Source organism: Lampris incognitus, chromosome 12, assembly GCF_029633865.1.
Source record: "Lampris incognitus isolate fLamInc1 chromosome 12, fLamInc1.hap2, whole genome shotgun sequence".
Lineage (NCBI taxonomy): Eukaryota > Metazoa > Chordata > Actinopteri > Lampriformes > Lampridae > Lampris > Lampris incognitus.
In genome coordinates this window covers 51,605,021-51,625,256 of record NC_079222.1, presented here as the reverse complement: position 1 = coordinate 51,625,256, position 20,236 = coordinate 51,605,021, and the positions used below count along the sequence as shown (strand labels likewise).

The window sequence follows — 20,236 nt, the reverse complement described above, 5'->3', positions numbered from 1 at the left end:
TTTTGATCTTGACCTTGTGTAGTAGCCCTGTACTGTAGACTAACATTAGTTGTTCTAATTAGCTTAGCTAGCTAGCTAGCTAGTAGGTTAGCTAGCAAGCACATCCCGCATTTCTCTCTCCCCCATTATTTTTTCCCTTTGTTGATTTTCATTAAATGTTATTAAGAGTCCTCCGCCTCCTGAGTGGCCGTCTGTGTCCTCCTGCTCAACCCCTAACAGAAGATCTGGCCAAGATGGACCCAGCCCACTTGGAGACTCAACCCAGAGGACAACAAGTGGACCCGGTGTGCCGCACCCTCTTCACGCAAGCCCACTCTCTCACAGCTCAGTGTGGGCAGCTCCGGGAGATGGTCACGGCCCATCAAGCCTCGCAAGACCAGGTACAGGAGCTCCGGTCTCTTTCGGACGAGAGCAGCTCTTTGGTAACCCTGCAACTGCAGACTATCACCAACCAGGCAGCCAGACATGCTCAGTTGGAGCAGGCTATCCAGAAGCTCTCCGCCGCTATGCTCTCTCTCACCACTGCCGCCACCTCAGCCGCTGCCTCCGCTCCACCCGTCATCGCAGCCACTGCCACAGCTCCCGGCCCCGCTCCCCTGCCGGCTTCATTCCATCGGGGGCCGTTCGTTCCCTCACCGGAGCGTTATGACGGCGACTTGAGGGGCTGTCGAGCCTTTCTGACCCAGTGCGCCCTGGTGTTTGACCAACAACCCCTTTCCTATCCCACTGACCGCTCCCTCATCGCTATCTTGTGGGCTGTCTGAGGGGTTCCGCTCTCACCTGGGGTAGCTCTGAACTGGAGAGGGGAGTGCCTCTTGTCCTACGTATGAGGCTTTCACCATGGAGATGAAGAAAGTATTCGATCACGCTGTCTGCGGCAAGGAGGCCGCCAAACATCTGCTCACGCTCCGTCAGGGCGTACGCAGTGTGGTGGAGTTCGCCGTGGAAGTTAGGATCCTTGCTATGCAAAGTGGATGGAACAACGAGGCACTCCAGGCAGTGTTCTACAATGTGCTAAGTGAGGTTCTTAAGGATGAGCTGGTATCTCGCGATGCACCCCGCGACCTCGACCATCTCATCTCGCTCTCCATCGCCATAGACAATCATCTTCGCGAACATCGCAGGGCGAGGGCCACAAGGTCTTCACCGTCTGGGACCACTTCCACTGCGCTTCGGCGTCCCCCCCCCCCACCCCCAGTCATCCCCTGCTTCTGTTGGATTGGAGGAGGAACACATGCAGGTCAGCCGGACCCGCCTCTCTGCTACAGAACGGGAACACCGGAGAGCTAGGGGGTTATGTATGTACTGTGGACTCAAGGGACATCTGCTGAAGACCTGTCCTACCTTCCCAAGGACCTCAAAAGAACTAGGCTCATCAGTCACCTGCTGAGCCGAATCTCTCATCCCCTGCCTCCTACCCGTTCCGCCAGGTTTGACTCCACTCTCGCCTGGCAGGGGCGTACTCTCTCGGTCGGAGCTTTCATCGACTCGGGGGCTAATGAGAGTTTTATCGACAAGGACTTTGCCCACAAAGTGGATCTTCCCCTTGTCCCTCTGGACAATCCCATCGCTGCCTTTGCCCTGGACGGTCATCCCATGGGTCCCATCACTCATTGTACTCTGCCCCTCACTCTGACAATCTCTGGGAACCATGTGGAGGAGATCTGCTTCCTCATTATCCTTACCCCCAACACACCTCTCATCCTGGGACGACCCTGGCTGGAATTCCACGACCCGCATATCTCCTGGGCCTCCAGACACATCCTTGGCTGGAGCACCTCATGCCACGGCCGCTGCCTCCGGTGATCCCCCCTAGTCCCTCTCCTCCTGACCTCTCCTTGGTGCCCCCCATTTAGCATGACTTTGGTGAGGTGTTCAACAAGGAGCGCACCTGCACCCTTCCTCCTCACCATCCCTATGACTGTGCAATCGAGCTCATTCCTGGGTCACCTCTCCCTGCCAGTCGTTTCTACAACCTCTTCCTTCCTGAGAAGGCAGCCATGGAGGCCTACATCAGTGAGTGTCTGGCCGAGGAGTTCATCCGGCCCTCTTCTTCCCCGGTGGCAGCAGGTTTTTTCCTTGTCAAGAAAAAGAGTGGAGAGCTCCGGCCCTGCATTGATTACAGACAACTCAACATCACCATAAAAAACAAATACCCGCTCACTCTCATGAGCTCCAACTTCGAACCCATCATGGGGGCCACCATCTTTACCAAGTTGGACCTCCAGAGCGCCTATCACCTCGTCCGTATTTGGGAAGGTGACGAGTGGAAGACAGCGTTCAAGTCACCCCGAGGCCATTACAAGTACCTGGTTCTGCCCTTCGGCCTCACCAACACCCCAGGGGTTTTCTAGGCACTCATGAACGACATCCTCCGGGACATGATCGACGTGTTCGTGGTCCTCTACTTGGACGATATTCTTGTCTACTCCCAGACCCCGGAGGAGCACCTCCCAACACGTCCGGATGGTTCTCCAACGCCTCCTGGAGAACTGGCTCTTCATTAAGATGGAAAAGTGCACCTTTCATGCCTCTTCGGTAGAGTTCCTCGGCCTGATCGTGGAGAGTGGAGCCACAAGACCTGACCGCCGCAAGATCCAGGCTGTTGTAGACTGGCACCTGTCGACCACACGGAAGCAGCTCCAGAGCTTCCTCGGCTTCCCCAATGAGCGAGTGAGTGAGTGAGTGAGAAGCCTGGGGTCAAAGTTATAAACCATATGTACACATGAAAACTGGGTAACACTTTATTTTAGGGGGTCAGAAATTACCTAGTAATTTCCTAGAAATAAGGCGGTAGTTTTTACAGGTAATTTTACGGTCAACCCTAACCCTAACCCAAATTACAAGGTAATTTCAACCTTATTTCTAAGAAATTATGTGATAATTACCACCTTATTACTAGGTAATTTCCGACCCCCTCTGACCCTTTAAAATAAAGTGTAACTGAAGACTGTACCAACATCACTTTCCACACAGGTTTTGTAATGTATAAAAATCCATGAGTGCTGAGAACCTGTGTACTAGTACACATCTTTCACACCGCCACTTTCTACACAGGTTTCTACACAGGTTGTTGTACAGCTTTCAATACAGCTTTCGACACAGCTTTCTACACAGCTTTCTACACAGCTTTCTACACAGCTTTCTACATAGGTTTCTACACAGCTTTCTACACAGGTCTCTCCACAGGTTTCTACACGGCTTTCTACACGGGTTTCTACATGGGTTCCTACACAGCTTTTTACACAGCTTTTTACACAGGTTTCTACACAGCTTTCTACACAAGTTTCTACACAGGTTCCTACACAGGTTTCTACACAGGTTCCTATACAGCTTTCTACACGGGTTCCCACAAGGGTTTCAACACTGTTTGTACACGTATTTCTACACGGGTTCTTACACAGGTTTCTATATAGCTTTCTACACAGGTTTCTACACAGGTTTCTACACAGGGTTCTACACGTTTCTAGACAGGGTTCTACACAGGTTTCTAGACAGGTTTCTGAATGTATAAAAATCCATGGGTGGTGAGAATCTGTGTACTAGTACACATCTTTCACACCACGCAGTCTTTTGAGTCTGATTAGTGTTATGTGGCAAGTTGGCAAAAAAGGATAATGAGTTTGAATTTTTATGACATTTTATTTAGAGCTTCTTTCTTCACTACATTCGGTTAGGATGTAATCTATAGCATAAAAAAAACCTTCACTATGATGACACAGTTATGCGTGAGTGGTTACCAACCTTTTTTAGACAAGCCTTAATTTCATTCTATCTTGAGTAAAGATTTTCGTCCCTAAGCATTAAAACAATTATAATGATCTTTATGTTAACAAATAAACAGTACATAAAATGTATATAAATACAGATTATTCTGTATTGTTGGGGAGTAAGAATAACTTACACCTTCAGGTGTGACGTTTCTTAATCTCATCCAGGGTCTGTGGCTCAGAACTAACATTCACTGCGTGGTTACTTTGTGCTGTTGAGCTTGTTTCGTTTTGTTGGTACTGACAGAGTTTAGGCTTCCAAACAACACACAGCTTCTTCTGTCAGCTTGGTCAACCATTATTTCAAGTTCACAGTCGGTAAAACTACGCTTCTTCTTCTTCAATTGCTACTTAAATGTTTCTGCCATTGCTCCTCAAAACTAAACTAAATGCTGGCCCTTTATATGCAACCCAGACAATTGGGGGGTGTTGGAAGCCATTTATAGTAAATCTTAGGCATGGTCAGAAGGCTCATGCTCACAATTTCAGGATGACTAAGATGTATGAGGAAAAAACCTGTGGGAACACACATACGTCGTGTTTTATAAATCTGATGAAACGACTGCGTATGCATGTTTCCTGTTTTGTGTGTACACATATCGCTACACCTAAATATACACAGACTTTAATAAATTTGTTCCCCGGTGTTGCAACTTTGCAGAGCGAGAGCTGCAATTCCCTCATCCACCTCTTGGAGCCTTACACCTAGTTCTTACCTGTGCTCACCTTTGTACAAATTTGACTATCGGGGGGTTGGGTTCTTGTTAGAGTGACCATAGCCATGTTTTCCAACCTCTTGTCTTAAAATTGTAAATGTTATAGGCATTAAATTCATTCATCTATCTTTTGGAATGCAAGAACTGAGTCCTGATTGTACTTATTATTACTTATTATGCCTCCAATCTTATTCAATTCAATTCAATTCAATTTATTGTCATTAAAAACAATGTGCAGGCACATGTTAAAAATGAAATGAGGGAAATGAATTGTCCGTGATGGTGGAGGGAAGTGAGTAATCCGTTCTGAGGTTTAAAAGTGTAAAGTTCATTAGCCGGGCGTGAACTCCATCAGAAAGTTAAGACAAAGGAGCATAATACTGAAGTAAGAGACAAAGTGATTAAAATGCAGAAAGGGACACAAAACAATATCCAGGTGTTTGGATGTCCCACGGAACACTATTGGATCCATTGTCGGAAAGTGGAAGCTGTATCACACCACCTACACGCTTTGTAGGACAGGCCGTCCCTCAAAGCTAAGTGTCCGAGCAAGACGTGAGCTGGTGATGAAAGCCACAGATGATCCTGCAAACGCTTTGAAGGAGCTCCAGTGGTCAGTGGCTGAAACTGGAGTAAATGTACATAAGTCAACCATATCACAGCTCTCCATAAATCTGGCCTGTATGGGAGGGCGGCAAGACAGAAGCTGTTGCTCAAAACTATGCATATAAAAGCACACTTGGAGTTTGCTACCAAGCATGAGAGATACCCAGTTAGGGTGTGGGTAAAGGTTTTGTGGTCAGATGAGACAAAAGTTGAGCTTTTTGGCCAAAACTCAAAAGTGTTATGTGTGGTGCAAACCTAAAACTGCTCATACCCTAAAAAACACCCTCCCTACAGTGAAGCGTGGCGGCAGCAGCATAATGCTATGAGGTTGCTTTTCATCTGCAGGCACTGGGAACCTTGTTCACACTGAGGGAAGAATGGATGGAGCGAAATACAAGGAACTATTGGAAGAAAACCTGTTGCAGTCTGCCATAAAACTGAAGCTTGGGAGAAGGTTCACCTTCCAGCAGGACAATGATCCTAAGCACAAGGCTAAAGCAACATTGGCATGGCTCAGCAACAAAAAGGTGAAGGTTTTGGAGTGGCCAAGTCAAAGTCCGGACCTCAACCCCATTGAAAATCTGTGGCACAGACTGAAAATCGCAGTCCAGAGGCGCCATCCCGTGCCATCCCACCAACCTGCAAGACCAGTACAAATTCTGCCAAGAAGAATAGGCCAAAATTACTCCAGAAGAATGTGCAAAGCTTGTACATACTTATCCCAAGAGAATCATGGCTATTATTGCAACTAAAGGGTGTTCTACAATGTATTGATATGTGAAGGTTGAATACCGTTGCAAGGCACTGTACTCAAGCTTTCTTTTGCAAACAATCACCAAATTCATCAGGGATTGGGGAGGGAATGACATCGCAATAAAAAAAAGAAAAAGAAAAAACACACCACTAAACCAACCATGCTTGTTCAATTTTTTTTTTTGTCTATGACATATTTTTTTTCATACTTTTGACTGTGACATATACACCAGTTTTCTTTCACAATCACCAAGTTCACCAGAGATTGGGGAGGCAATGGCTTCTCAGTTAAAAAAAGAAGGAAAAAAAACACACCACTAAACCAGCCATACCTGCTAGAATTTTTGTGCTGAAGCGCAACTTGTTTTGGTCAATATCAGTGAGCATGTCTTCTGACACTTTCATACTAGAAGTTGTTGAGGCAAAGCATCTGACATGGCAGATTTTGTCCGGGTACCACAGCCTGTCCAAGACCCCTCAAGACAGACTGATCATGTAAGATTATAAACATGAAACGTCAACACAAGAAAAGTCAGTTTGTCTAATCCTGGCTAGTTTGCGTAGTCTAAAGTCTGAATAACACAAAAAAGAGCATCTTACTCTTCACATTGAGTGTCTGCAGCAGTTGTAAATTTCCAATGGAGTCGGGCAGAGCCTTAATCTGGTTCTTCGCCACGTTCAAAACCTGAGAGAATACAAAATGACCAAACAAGGAATATCAGTTGAATTGATTGAAACTTCTAACTTAAAATTGGAGTCTAGGGCTGTCCCAAATACCTTTTTTCAAGCTTTGGATATTCAAAAAATTTCCCCAACAAATTTTAGTTCTAGATTAATTAACCAAAAAAAACAAATCAAGGCCTGAGAGAGGTGACTGATTAAGAATGTGGTCACAATGGGCATTTGTTCCTTTTTGATATTTTAATGATGATAGTCCTGAAAGAAAAGCAAAGTAACAACAGCAGAATACAATTTTGAAAAAAAAAATTCTAAATTTTTTTTTGTTGTTGCATTTTTTGCCTTTATTGGATAGTGGACAGTGAAGCAGAGGACAGGAAACAATGGGAGAGAGATGGGTATGACGTGCAACAACGGTCACTTGCTTGAATCAAACTGGGGACGTTGCAGTTATGTGGCATGTACCGTAACCAATTGGCTACGAGTGCGCCCCATTTTTATGATCATATTATTATTATTATTATTAGGGGTCCAAGCCTAGGGGGCGGGGCTACGCATTGCAAGGCAGCATGGCTCCCAGTACCAGGGGTGCTGGGAACCCTATAGTAATCGCTGAGATTTTTCTTCTTCTTCTAATTATTATTATTACTTCTTTTTTTGGGGGGGGGGGTTTACCCCTTTTTCTCCCCAGTTGTATTTGGCCAATTAATATTTTCCAAGCCTTTCCAGGCTCTGCTCCGCCCCCTCTGCTGATCCAGGGAGGGGCTGCAGACTACAACGTCTCCTCTGATACATGTATAGTCACCAGCTGCTTCTTTTCACCTGACAGTGAGAACTTTACCCAGGGGGACGTAGCTCGTGGGAGGATCACACTATTCCCCCCAGTCCTGCCCCCCCCCCACCCCAGTGCAGCGACCAGGACACATACCCACATCCGGCTTCCCACCCGCAGACACGGCCTATTTTGTTTGTAGGGACGCCCGACCAAGCTGGAAGTAACACACGGGGATTCGAACTGGCAACCCCCGTGTTGGTAGGCAACGGAATAGACTGCTACATAACCTGGACACCACCTTCTTCTTATTTTTTTCTTTTAATTCTTCCATAAGTCAATGTGGTACTGCAGCATACACCATAAAAGTTATGTAGGTGAAATTTTCAGGGGTGGAATAAAATGGTGCAAATATATCCAACACAAAAAATGACCCATATCTATCAGCAGTTGGTGCTATAATCAAGGTAAGCGTGTTTTGGCGAATTACTCCGACACTGTACATCCCACATTCAAAAACTGTAAATGTAGGCCGCTCTGGTGGATGAGCGGAATAAACTGCCGTTCTTGCAACCCGCTTGTCATGTGACATCGTATCCCAGACTCGCCGTAACCGGTCCCGGCCAGAGCGTCCACGGGGTAAGGCATTCATTAGGCCACCCTTACCCGAGGGATAGTGGGTGTAGATCGGTGTAGTTTTCGGGGACTTGTCGTTCTCCAGCAACCCCTCTGGCCCACCCGGGCGCCTGCAGCCAAGCAACTGAAAGCATTCTCTCTACGCCTCCTTCGCGGCCTGAAGGTGATGCAATCCATGCGAGGCTGCAGCGTGTAAAATAGCGAGAGCAGCTGACACGAGTTTGAAGGAAGCTGGTGTTACGACTATCTCCTTCCTGTGGAAACATGAGCCAGGGGAGTAATTCGACAAGAGTTCCGGCCGTATGCCATTGGGTTAATCGGGTGGGATAAGGGGAAAAACTAGAAATAAATGTATATAAAAAACTGTAAATGTAGCTGAATCGAGATATATAGGCCACGCTCATTTCCACCTTTAAACTTTTTCCGTAAAATAGCAAAATATGCTAAACCTGCTTTTTAGAATTCCTCCTAGGTTCTTAAGTCCAACCTGTATGATACTTTGCACCTAGAATCAATGGAAATTCATGATCAAACCTTACAAACAGAATTTTGATCATCTAAAAGATGTGAAAGTTATAAAGGAGCAAATGCGACCATGTCTCTCTTAAGTTTAAATAGTTTGAAAAATAGTATTAAAGTTGTTAAAATGTTAATTTTGGTGCCAGTCGTTTCTTAAAAGACATACTAACCTTAATAATGCATTAATATCTCAATTGGGGACACCCCAGGGACACCCCACCCACCCACACAGTCGCTTCAGGTAGGAATGAAATCCCAGTCCTTCTAGTGTTAAGTGGCGACATTTAGATAAATAGTGGAGTGGAGCAAGACAGACAAACAAAAAGAGAGAAAAAAATGTGATGCTGAAAAGCAGAGAGAGAAGAGGTTGAAGTCCCTTGAGGCTGATGCAGCCAAATGTTTTAAAATAACAAATTATTCATTCGGCGCCATTTCCCGTCAATCATGTCAGCCTAATGAACCTGAAGGCACTGGCAACAGAGAGCAGAGAGAGCAGCCCACTGAGCCCAATGACATCAGTTCACCTGTCAGTCAAGGCTTTGCAGCAAAAGCGGTAAAACAGAAGACTAGGATAAGATAAGCAATGTTTGGGTTTGTTTATAAGGGTGGGGACATCTGCAGTCAGCTGAGACTGAAGAGGTAATTTAGATGAGTGATGAAATGTTTCTCTCAATAAACGTTGTGTCCAGATGAACTGATTCAACTTTCTGTGATTTTCCTGGATTACTGAGCATGCATCAAGACACTTTTATCTGAACTGCTGCTAATGCCTCACTTCAGCTCAGTCAACATTGCTCTATCCTAGCCAGCCATCGCAACCTCCATGTCAACCAGCTATCTGCCCTTGCAATTACAGCAAATGGGATTTCCTCCTAAATATTTATGGCTAACTCCATCCTTGATAATTTGGATTACCCCCCCAGACGTTTGCAACAATTTATAAAAACTCCAAAAACTGACCTATCCAACTCTGCTAACCTGATAAAACTAAAGAACTTATCATTGATTTTAGGAAGAACAGTAATAAACCCAAAGCTAGCACTATACATGGCGAGGATGTTCTAATTGTTGACACTTATAAGTACTTGGAAACCGTGCTCGACTCCCAACTCAAGTTCGATGTGAACACAGATTTAATTGTCAAGCGTGGACAACAAAGAATTCACTTACTGCAGAAGCTTAAGCTTAACTCCTCTGTACCACCATCTCATGTATTTTTTACCATTCATTTATTGAAAGTCTTAACTTTTTCCTTGCTATCTTGGTTTAACGGGTTGACTGTGAAGGACAGGAACAGCCTAAACAGTATTGTTAAGGTCTGCTCCAAAATAATAGGAGTCCAGCAGAGATTTCTGCTCTGGGAGAAACATGTGGCCCAGAAAACAAAAGGAATTATTGGCCAATCTGACCACGTCCTGTCCAGTCAATTCACTGTAATGCCCTCAGGCCTGCGCTATAAAGCGCCCCCTAGGAAAACGAATCACTACTCTAGGTCCTTCATTCCTTCTGCTATCAGGCTGTTAAATGCAGAGAGTAGTCATTTTAAATAAATGCTTTAGCTTGGTTTAAACCACAACAGTTGGTTTATACCTTGTTTGTTTTTCACATGGCTTGTGGGCCTGTACGTTCACTGACTGTAGTGGGGGAATGTAACATGCAATGCATCTTAGAATGCTTCATTTATTTATTTATTATTCTATCATTTTAACTTCTTTTAACTTATATGAATCTTTGCCCTTCGTCTGGTCCTCGTGTGAGTCTGCATGCAGGGCCACATAAGGGTGACAGTGTGCATGTCTTGTCCATGTATGATCTGTCTATTGTCTCTGACATAATGATGATTGCCACTTGTCTGTGAGTTTGGGTATGGTCTGGGTAGATTGTAAAAACTGAATTGCCCTTCTGGGATAAATAAAGTTGTCTGAATCTGAAAAAAAAAACCTATGGTATCCCAGCACTGCCTGTCATCATGTGAGCCCCTGCTGCACTAATCCATTGATTTGGCTGTGCCCAGCTGGTAAGTCCCCCTTGTTTGCTGTGTTCTAGCCCACTCTGTCAGTCTTGACTACTTGTGTCACTTGGTGGTCTTTAGGATGACTTTGGAGACCAAGAAGAGGGACAGAGTGAAGGCAGAGCCAAGGATTAAATGGTGGAAGTTGAAGAAGGAAGTGTGGAGTTCAGGGAGGAGTTAAGACAGGCACTGGGTGGTTGTGAAGAGTTGCCAGATGGCTGGGCAACCACTGCAGAAATAGTGAGGGAGACAGCTAGGAAGGTACTTGGTGTGTCACCAGGACAGAGGAAGGAAGACAAGGAGACTTGGTGGTGGAATGAGGAAGTACAGCAAAGTATACAGAGGAAGAGGTTGGCAAAGAAGAAGTGGGATAGTCAGAGAGATGAAGAACGTAGACAGGAATACAAGGAGATGCAGGGTAAAGCAAAGAGAGAGGTGGCAAAAGAAAAGGAAACGATGTATGGTGAGTTGTATGAGAGATTAGACACTAAGGAAGGAGAAAAGGACTTGTACTGATTGGCTAGAGAGAGGGACCGAGCTGGGAAGGACGTGCAGCAGGTTAGGGTGCTCAACGATAGCGATGGCAATGTGCTGACAAGTGAGGAGAGTGTGTTGAGAAGGTGGAAGGAGTACTTTGAGGCGCTGATAAATGAAGAAAATGAGAGAGCATAAGAAGGTTGGATGATGTGGGGATAGTGAATCAGGAAGTATGGTGGATTAGCAAGGAGGAAGTGAGGGCAGCTATGAAGAGGCTGAAGAGTGGGAAGGCAGTTGGCCCTGATGACATACCTGTGGAGGCATGGAGATGTTTAGGAGAGATAGCAGTGGGTTTTTAACTAGATTGTTTTACACAATCTTGGAAAGTGAGAGGATGCCTGAAGAGTGGAGAAGAAGCATACTGGTACCGATTTTCAAGAACAAGGGTGATGTGCAGAGCTGTAGCAACTACAGAGGTATAAAGTTGATCAGCCACAGCATGAAGATATGGGAAAGAGTAATAGAAGCTAGGTTAAGAGGAAAGGTGACGATTAGCGAGCAGCAGTATGATTTCATGCCACGAAAGAGAACCACAGATGTGGTGTTTGCTTTGAGAATGTTGATTGAGAAGTATAGAGAAGACCAGGAGTTACATTGCGTCCTGTAGATTTAGAGAAAGCATACGACAGAATGCCGAAAGAGGAGGTGTGGTATTGTATGAGGAAGTCAGGAGTTGCAGAGAAGTATGTAGGAGTGCTGCAGGATATGTATGACGGAAGTGTGACAATGGTAAGGTGTGCAGTTGGAATGACAGATGGGTTCAAGGTGGAGGCGAGATTACATCAAGGATCGGCTCTGAGCCCTTTCTTGTTTGTAATGGTGATGGACAGGTTGACGGACAAGATCAGGCAGGAGTCTCCGTGGACGATGATGTTTGCGGATGACATTGTGATCTGTAGCGAGAGTAGGGTGCAGGTTGAGGAGAGCCTGGAGAGGTGGAGGTATGCACTGGAGAGAAGAGGAATGAAAGTCAGTAGGAGTAAGACGGAATACATATGTGTCAATGAAAGGGAGGACAGTGGAATGGTGAGGATGCAGGGAGTAGAGGTGATGAAGGCATATGAGTTTATATACTTGGGGTTAACTGTCCAAAGTAACGGGGAGTGCAGAAGAGAGGTGAAGAAGAGAGTGCAGGCAGGGTGGAGTGGGTGGAGAAGAGTGTCAGGAGTGATTTGCGACAGAAAGGTACCAACAGGGAAGGTTTACAAGATGGTTGTGAGACCAGCTATGTTGTATGGTTTGGAGACAGTGGCACTGATGAAAAGACAGGAGGTGGAGCTGGAGGTGGCAGAGTTGAAGATGCTAAGATTTTCATTGGGAGTGATGAAGAAGGACAGGATTAGGAACGAGTATATTAGAGGGACAGCTCAGGTTGGACGGTTTGGAGACAAAGCAAGAGAGGCAAGATTGAGATGGTTTGGACATGTGTGGAGGAGAGATACTGGGTATATTGGGAGAAGGATGTTGAATATGGAGCTGCCAGGGAAGAGGAGAAGAGGAAGGCCAAAGAGGAGGTTTATGGATGTAGTGAGGGAGGACATGCAGGTGGCTGGTGTGACAGAGGAAGATGCAGAGGACAGGAAGAGATGGAGACGGATGATTTGCTGTGGCGACCCCTGACGGGAGCAGCCCAAAGTAGTAGTAGTAGTAGTAGATAGTATTTTCAATGGGTTTTTAAAGACATTCTTGCAAAAGGGGGGCCCCGGCCAGAAGCTAATGCTATTTGAGGAGCCTTAGCACAGAAACTTTTGGAAACCCCTGGGCTACACTACAGGATAGTTGGCAAAGATGCTGTATATAAAAACCTGTGAAGTGGGTGTGCAAAAACAAAATATCTAACCTGCCTGTCTACTAACCTGCCGAATGAGTGTCCTATATTTTGGGCCAGCCCTAGTGTAATCACATTTATGATGGATTTACCTGCAATGATACTAGCTTTCCGATGTCATCTGGGAGTGCAATGAGCTTATTTTCATGGAGATCCAATACCTGGTGTTAGAGTGTTAGGAAAAAGAAAAAAAAAATCAGTTACATGGAGTAAAGATAGGCAACACCAGTAAAGAAATATCACTTTTTTTGTCAGATGGGTCAGTATTGAATTTGCAACAACATTTTGGCAAAAATAAAAACTTTTAGTTTTCTAATGACAACAATCAATTATAACTATTGTTCATAATTAATGTCACGGTTTATGAAATGATAATAAAATCACAATAAATAAATTCTCATAAAACGTTATCCAGTTTTGCTAATAATCATTTTAACAGTAATAATCACATAGAGAGTACGGCAGACTGCTGCGGCCACACCTGTTTCGAATCAGAGTTCGAGAAAGGCTAAAGGTTACTCCCGATCAGTGTTCGAGAAAGGTTAACATCGCAGCTGCACAATTACAGCAATGCACCAGGGACAGGGAGAGAGCAGAACCACAAAGACACAGAACCACCGAGCTCCTCGGACTCTCTACAAGACATCTAGTTCTCGTCAAGTGATTTTATTTTCAGGTGTTGTCAGTTTGTAGATTTAATGAATGACCTGTTGAGCCCTCATCTACCTTCTTTGTCTGAGTGTATCCACAGTATTTTGGTTAGCCTAATATTTTCCTCTATAGGGACAAGACATGGCATAATCCAGTTTAAAGTAGTGCCTCGTCTTCATGGTGCAAAGAGAAATTGGCTAAAATTAACCCAGATTTAGACCCAACATGTGACCGGTGCAAACAAGCCAATGCCAGTCTCTTACATGTGTCCTGATCCTGCCTGAAACTAACCCAGTGCTGGCGTTCCATCTTTGAGGCCTTGGCCGCTGTTTTACTGGTTAGGTGTCTGCCATTTAAATGGTGTCTTGGGCAGACTTTTCCATGATGTAAAAAAAACAAGTAAAGTAATACCTATAAAAGTGTAGGTCTTTAAAATGTGTTGGGTTTGGGTTTTATACCTCCACATTTTGCCTGTTACTTTGCCAGCTCGTCTTTGTACCACCATGCCAAAGCGGTCCAGCTCTTCACCTCTCGTGTGTTCCTGAGTAACATTCCCACTAGCTTATGTGTCTTGACTCTGCCTTAGCCTACGTTTTGGATACCTCTGCCTGTTTACTGGACTGATTTACTGTGTACCAAACCCATCTTCAGTAAATAAGTTTATTCTACCTGCCTTGCGTGAGTCGTGCGTTTCAGTCCACTGTCTGTTGGCACCACCGCTACAGTTGGTCAGGAGAGCACAAACTCATAGGCTTCTCTTCTCATTGCAATTCATTCACCAATGACACCCAAGACAGTATGTTTGTGTGTGTATATTGAGGGTGAAAATACTCTACTATAGCTGTACAGTAAAACGAGAACGCTGCCTAGGTAAGGCTTAGCAATGCTACTAGTGCATGAGTGTGATAATGTAAGATGCTTTGGGGAGAAAAAGTATGCAAAATGATATACCTAAGTTTAAAGTTGAAGATATACAGGTGCATCTCAAAAAATTAGAATATTGTGGAAAAGTTCATTATTTTCCATAATTTAATTCAAAAAGTGAAACTTTCATATATTCTAGATTCATTACACATAAAGTGAAATATATCAAGCCTTTTTTGTTTTAATCTTGATGATTATGGGTTACAGCTCATGAAAATCAAAAATCCAGTATCTCAAAATATTAGAATATTACATAAGACCAATCAAAAAAGGATTTATAATACAGAAATGTCGACCTTCTGAAAAGTATGTTCATTTATATACTTGGTCAAGGCTCCTTTTGCACAAATTACTGCATCAATGTAGCGTGGCATGGAGGCAATCAGCCTGTGGCACTGCTGAGGTGTTATGGAAGCCCAGGTTGCTTTGATAGCGGCCTTCAGCTCGTCTGCATTGTTGGGTCTGGTGTCTCTCATCTTCCTCTTGACAATACCCCATAAACCACAGAAGGTCATTACTGAAAGGGCTGGCTGTTCGCAGAGTGCTGTATCAAAGCATATCCATGGAAAGTTGACTGGAAGGGAAAAGTGTGGTAGGAAAAGGTGCACAAGCAACAGGGATGACCGCAGCGTTGAGAGGATTGTCAAGCAAGGCTGATTCAAGAACTTGGGGGAGCTTCACAAGGAGTGGACTGAGGCTGGAGTCAGTGCAACAAGAGCCACCACGCACAGACATGCCCAGGAAATGGGCTACAAGTGTGGCATTCCTAGTGTCAACCCACTCCTGAACCAGAGACAACGCCAGAAGCGTCTTACCTGGGCTAAGGAGAAAAAGAACTGGACCGTTGGTCAGTGGTCCAAAGTCCTCTTTTCAGATGAAAGTAAATGTTTCATTTCATTTGGTAATCAAGGTCCCAGAGTCTGGAGGAAGAGTGGAGAGGCACAGAATCCAAGTTGTTTGAAGTCCAGTGTGAAGTTTCCACAGTCAGTGAGGATTTGAGGTGCCATGTCATCTGCTGGTGTTGGTCCACTGTGTTTCATCAAGCTCAGTCAACGCAGCCATCTACCAGGAGATTTTAGAGCACTTCATGCTTCCATCTGCTGACAAGCTTTATGGAGATGCTGATTTCATTCTCCAGCAGGACTTGGCACCTGCCCACAGTGCCAAAACTACCATGGTATTACTGTGCTTCACTGGCCAGCCAACTCGCCTGACCTGAACCATTGTCAAGAGGAAGATGAGAGACACCAGACCCAACAATGCAGAGGAGCTGAAGGCCACTATCAAAGCAACCTGGGCTTCCATAACACCTCAGCAGTGCCACAGGCTGATTGCCTCCATGTTACACCGCATTGATGCAGTAATTCATGCAAAAGGAGCCCCGACCAAGTATTGAGTGCACAAATGAACATACTTTTCAGAAGGTCGACATTTCTGTATTATAAATCCTTTTTTTGATTGGTCTTATGTAATATTCTAATATTTTGAGATACTGGATTTTTGATTTTCATGAGCTGTAAGCCGTAATCATCAAGATTAAAACAAAAAAGGCTTGACATATTTCACTTTATGTGTAATGAATCTAGAATATATGAAAGTTTCCCTTTTTGAATTAAATTACGGAAAATAATGAACTTTTCCACAATATTCTAATTTTTTTAGATGCACCTGTAAGTATAAAACCAATTTTAAAAGTACAACACAATTTTACATTAAGTGGCTACCCAACAGCCACTGTGACCAAAATATTTCATGTTTCAACTGCCCAACATTTCATCCATACCTCCATCCATTATCTTAACCGCTTATCCTGCTCTCAGGGTCGCGGGGATGCTGGAGCCTATCCCAGCAGTCATTGGGCGGCAGGCGGGGAGACACCCTGGACAGGCCGCCAGGCCATCACAAGGCCTACACACACACACATACACAAACACCCGTTCATTTCTAGGGACAACTTAGTACAGCCAATTCACCTGACATGACTTTGGACCCTGGGAGGAAACCGGAGCCCCTGGAGGAAATCCACGCAGACACAGGGAGAACATGTAACATTTCTCACTAGAAATATTCAGTCTCATCTTGTTGGTCGTACCTTTAAAGTGGCCAGAGTGCTGATGTCACATCCTTTGGGGAGCAGAGATCTCAACTCGTTGCCATGGAGAATGAGCACCTAGATGAACCAACACGAACAAAGTTATACTTGGTTTTTGATTGTATAATAAAGGAGGAAGCTCAAATGATACCTATTATTCATATTATTTTGAACATATGTGTGTGCTGCTCAACTTTTACCCAAACTATAAGGACAGTCTCCATGTCAACTTTCTCTTGTCTTTTATTTGTGTATTTGTGTTCTTCAGTTCTCATCACTAATTCTACAAGTAGACTGAACACACATTATGGTGTTACTGTCTGATGTGATGTTGCTGTTACACCCACTAGCAGCACATCACTCAAGGCTTGCATGTGGTCTGCTGGGGTGTTGCACGTGGTCTGCTGGTGTTGCATGTGGTCTGCTGGGGTGTTGCATGTGATCTGCTGGGGTGTTGCATGTGGTCTGCTGGTGTTGCATGTGATCTGCTGGGGTGTTGCATGTGGTCTGCTGGTGTTGCATGTGGTCTGTTGGTGTTGCACGTGGTCTGCTGGTGATCAGTGTTGCCTCAAACGTAAGCACATTCTCCACACAGGTGAATGAGACAACCAGGACCACTGAGGCCTGACACTTCTCTGGCCGTTGAGGAAGGCAGCTGACTCAACTATTTTGATTGACAAATAGTGACTTGTGGTTTAATGGCACACTACTACTACTACCACTACTAATACTTTTGGCTGCTCCCGTTAGGGGTCGCCACAGCGGATCATCCGTTTCCATTTCTTCCTGTCCTCTGCATCTTCCTCTGCCACACCAGCCACCTGCATGTCCTCCCTCACCACATCCATAAACCTCCTCTTTGGCCTTCCTCTTCTCCTCTTCCCTGGCAGCTCCATATTCAGCATCATTCTCCCAATATACCCAGCATCTCTCCTCCACACATGTCCAAGCCATCTCAATCGTGTTTCTCTTGCTTTGTCTCCAAACCGTCCAACCTGAGCTGCCCCTCTAATACTCGTTCCTAATCCTGTCCTTCTTCATCACTCCCACTGAAAATCTTAGCATCTTCAACTCTGCCACCTCCAGCTCCACCTCCTGTCTTTTCATCAGCGCCACTGTCTCCAGACCATATAACATAGCTGGTCTCACAACCATCTTGTAAACCTCCCCTTTAACTCTTGCTGGTACCCTTCTGTCACACATCACTCCTGACACTCTTCTCCACCCACTCCACCCTGCCTGCACTCTCTTCTTCACCTCTCTTCTGCACTCTCCATTACTTTGGACAGTTGACCCCAAGTATTTAAACTCATACGCCTTCGTCACCTCTACTCCTTGCATCCTCATCATTCCACTGGTTTAATGGCTACACTGCACTTTCACATACACTGTGACCATCACTCCACAGTTCAGCACAATACACTGTCATCCCAGACACAGAAATAAAACCCCTAACACTAACCCTAGTGCTACACTGAGCCATGTGTTTGTTAACATTGATTGTATAAGAAAATATTTATAATGACTTCATATTACCAAATGTGCCTCTCCAGAAACTAAATCAACCATTAACACAGACAGACATACATGAAATAGTTAAAGTATAGACTGTAGTTTGTTTCTGTACTCAGTTCTCCTACAGTCACCGTTCTTGTGTGAGTCATGTCTGTACCTTCTTCTGCAGCACCTTGCAGATGGAGAAGGCACTGGATGGCACCTGTGGGAAAAGAGCTCTAATGCTTTATCTGGTACAGTAATAGCAGGGTTTCATAGTAATTTTACACTTTGCCTAAAAGAAAATCATTAGAGTTCTACCAAAAATACATATCTAATATTTTAAAGTGATTTAGATCTTTCTACTTTATAGTGAAACCATTCCTTATAAGTCATGTAGTTCAGTGATTTCGGTGCTATGAACATCATCATACCAGTTCATACTGGTGTGCGGGGACACCTTACAATGAGAGTATAAGGTGATGAAGAGAATCTGTAAGGAGTGATGGGATAATACATCACAGTCAACAAACTTGGAGAGGAAGTTGCTACATACACATTAGGCAACAGAGTGCATATTCACTGATACATGTCATTGTGACGATCAATACATCATAAGTAACACCATCTCTACAAAGACAACTGGACTGTTGACAGAAGTAGATAGGAAGAGAGCAGGTCAAGCTGAGGTCTCTTGGGGGTAACTATAGTAAAGGATCAGCACTGCTAAAAGTAGCGAATATAAAACTAACAATGGACGAATGTGTAAAAGTCAGCAAACACAAACCAGGATGAGACGGAAAGCACAGTGGACCTACAGTGTTATATATGTGAAGCACAACTTCCGTTGCAACTTTGTTGTGAACTGAACAATACAGGGTCATCGTCTTAAGATTGTAATTGGAAGGAGGCGTCCGGGTAGCACAGCGGTCTATTCCGTTGCCTAGCAACACGGGGATCGCCGGTTCAAATCCCCATGTTACCTCCGGCTTGGTTGGGCATACCTACAGACACAATTGGCCATGTCTGCAGGTGGGATGTGGGTATGTGTCCTGCTCGCTGCACTAGCGCCTCTTCTGGTCGGTCGAGGCGCCTGTTCAGGGGGGAGGGGGAACTGGGGGGAATAGCGTGATCCTCCCATGCGCTACGTCCCCCTAGTGAAACTCCTCACTGTCAGGTGAAAAGAAGTGGCTGGTGACTCCACATGTATCGCAGGAGGCATGTGGTAGTCTGCAGCCCTCCCTGGATAAGCAGAGGGGGTGGAGCAGCAACGGGGATGGCTCGAAAGGGTGGGGTAATTGGCCGGATACAGCTGGGGAGAAAATGGGGGAAATTCCACACACAAAAAAATTGTAACTGGAAGTAAGCCTAGTATTCACTGCACATTTTCACATTTTCAACTGAGTAGTCAACATCACATATTATTTTCACAATACAGGAAGTCCCCTGGTTACAAACGGCCAACTTACAAACTGACCTCTGTAAAGCCTATTATTTCAACAAATCCAGTTACACACAATGGGTCGTACTAATGAACAGGTGGACTATTTTGCGTGACGGTTCATCGGCCCGCGAGAACAACACCACGTCATCGTCGCCATTTTAAGTCAGATCGCATCAACATTGCTGTGTGCGTTGTGTTTTCACTTAATAATAATAATAATAATAATAATGCATTTTATTTGTGGGCGCCTTTCAACCCAGCCACTGAGGATGCACAAGCCAGTGCATCCTTAGTGCCGGTCCCAAGCCCGGACAAATGGGGAGGGTTGCGTCAGGAAGGGCATCCGGCGTAAAATCTTTGCCAAATCAAATATGCGGATCATAAAATAAGACTTACATACCGGATCGGTCGAGGCCCGGGTTACCAACGACCGCCACCGGTACTGTTAACCAGCAGGGTGTCGGTGGAAACTATGCTACTGTTGGGCGAAGGAGAAGGAGAGAGGGAAAGCATGTCCAGAGGCAGCTAGAGAGGAGGAAGGGTAGGCATGTGGAGGTGAGAGTTGGAACTTTGAATGTTGGCACTATGACTGGTAAAGGGAGAGAGCTGGCTGACATGATGGAAAGAAGAAAGGTAGGCATACTGTGTGTGCAAGAGACCAGGTGGAAGGGGAGTAAGGCCAGGAGTATCGGAGGTGGGTTCAAACTCTTCTACCATGGTGTGAATGGGAGGAGAAATGGGGTAGGGGTAATTCTGAAGGAAGAGTATGTCAAGAGCGTGCTGGAGGTGAAGAGAGTGTCAGACA

General features: G+C 45.0%; 1 protein-coding gene across 1 annotated transcript in view; it reads right to left on the bottom strand.

The window, feature by feature from the left end:
* Nucleotides 1-20,236, bottom strand: part of lrsam1 (leucine rich repeat and sterile alpha motif containing 1) — a 112,478-nt gene that overhangs the window by 81,362 nt on the left and 10,880 nt on the right. Inside the window, exons 4-7 of the mRNA XM_056290978.1 lie at nucleotides 18,166-18,210; nucleotides 16,494-16,571; nucleotides 12,919-12,987; nucleotides 6,446-6,530 (exon numbers count right to left, since the gene is read on the bottom strand). Of these exons, the coding sequence (XP_056146953.1) occupies nucleotides 6,446-6,530; nucleotides 12,919-12,987; nucleotides 16,494-16,571; nucleotides 18,166-18,210 (277 nt within the window). The remainder of the gene's footprint in view (nucleotides 1-6,445; nucleotides 6,531-12,918; nucleotides 12,988-16,493; nucleotides 16,572-18,165; nucleotides 18,211-20,236) is intronic.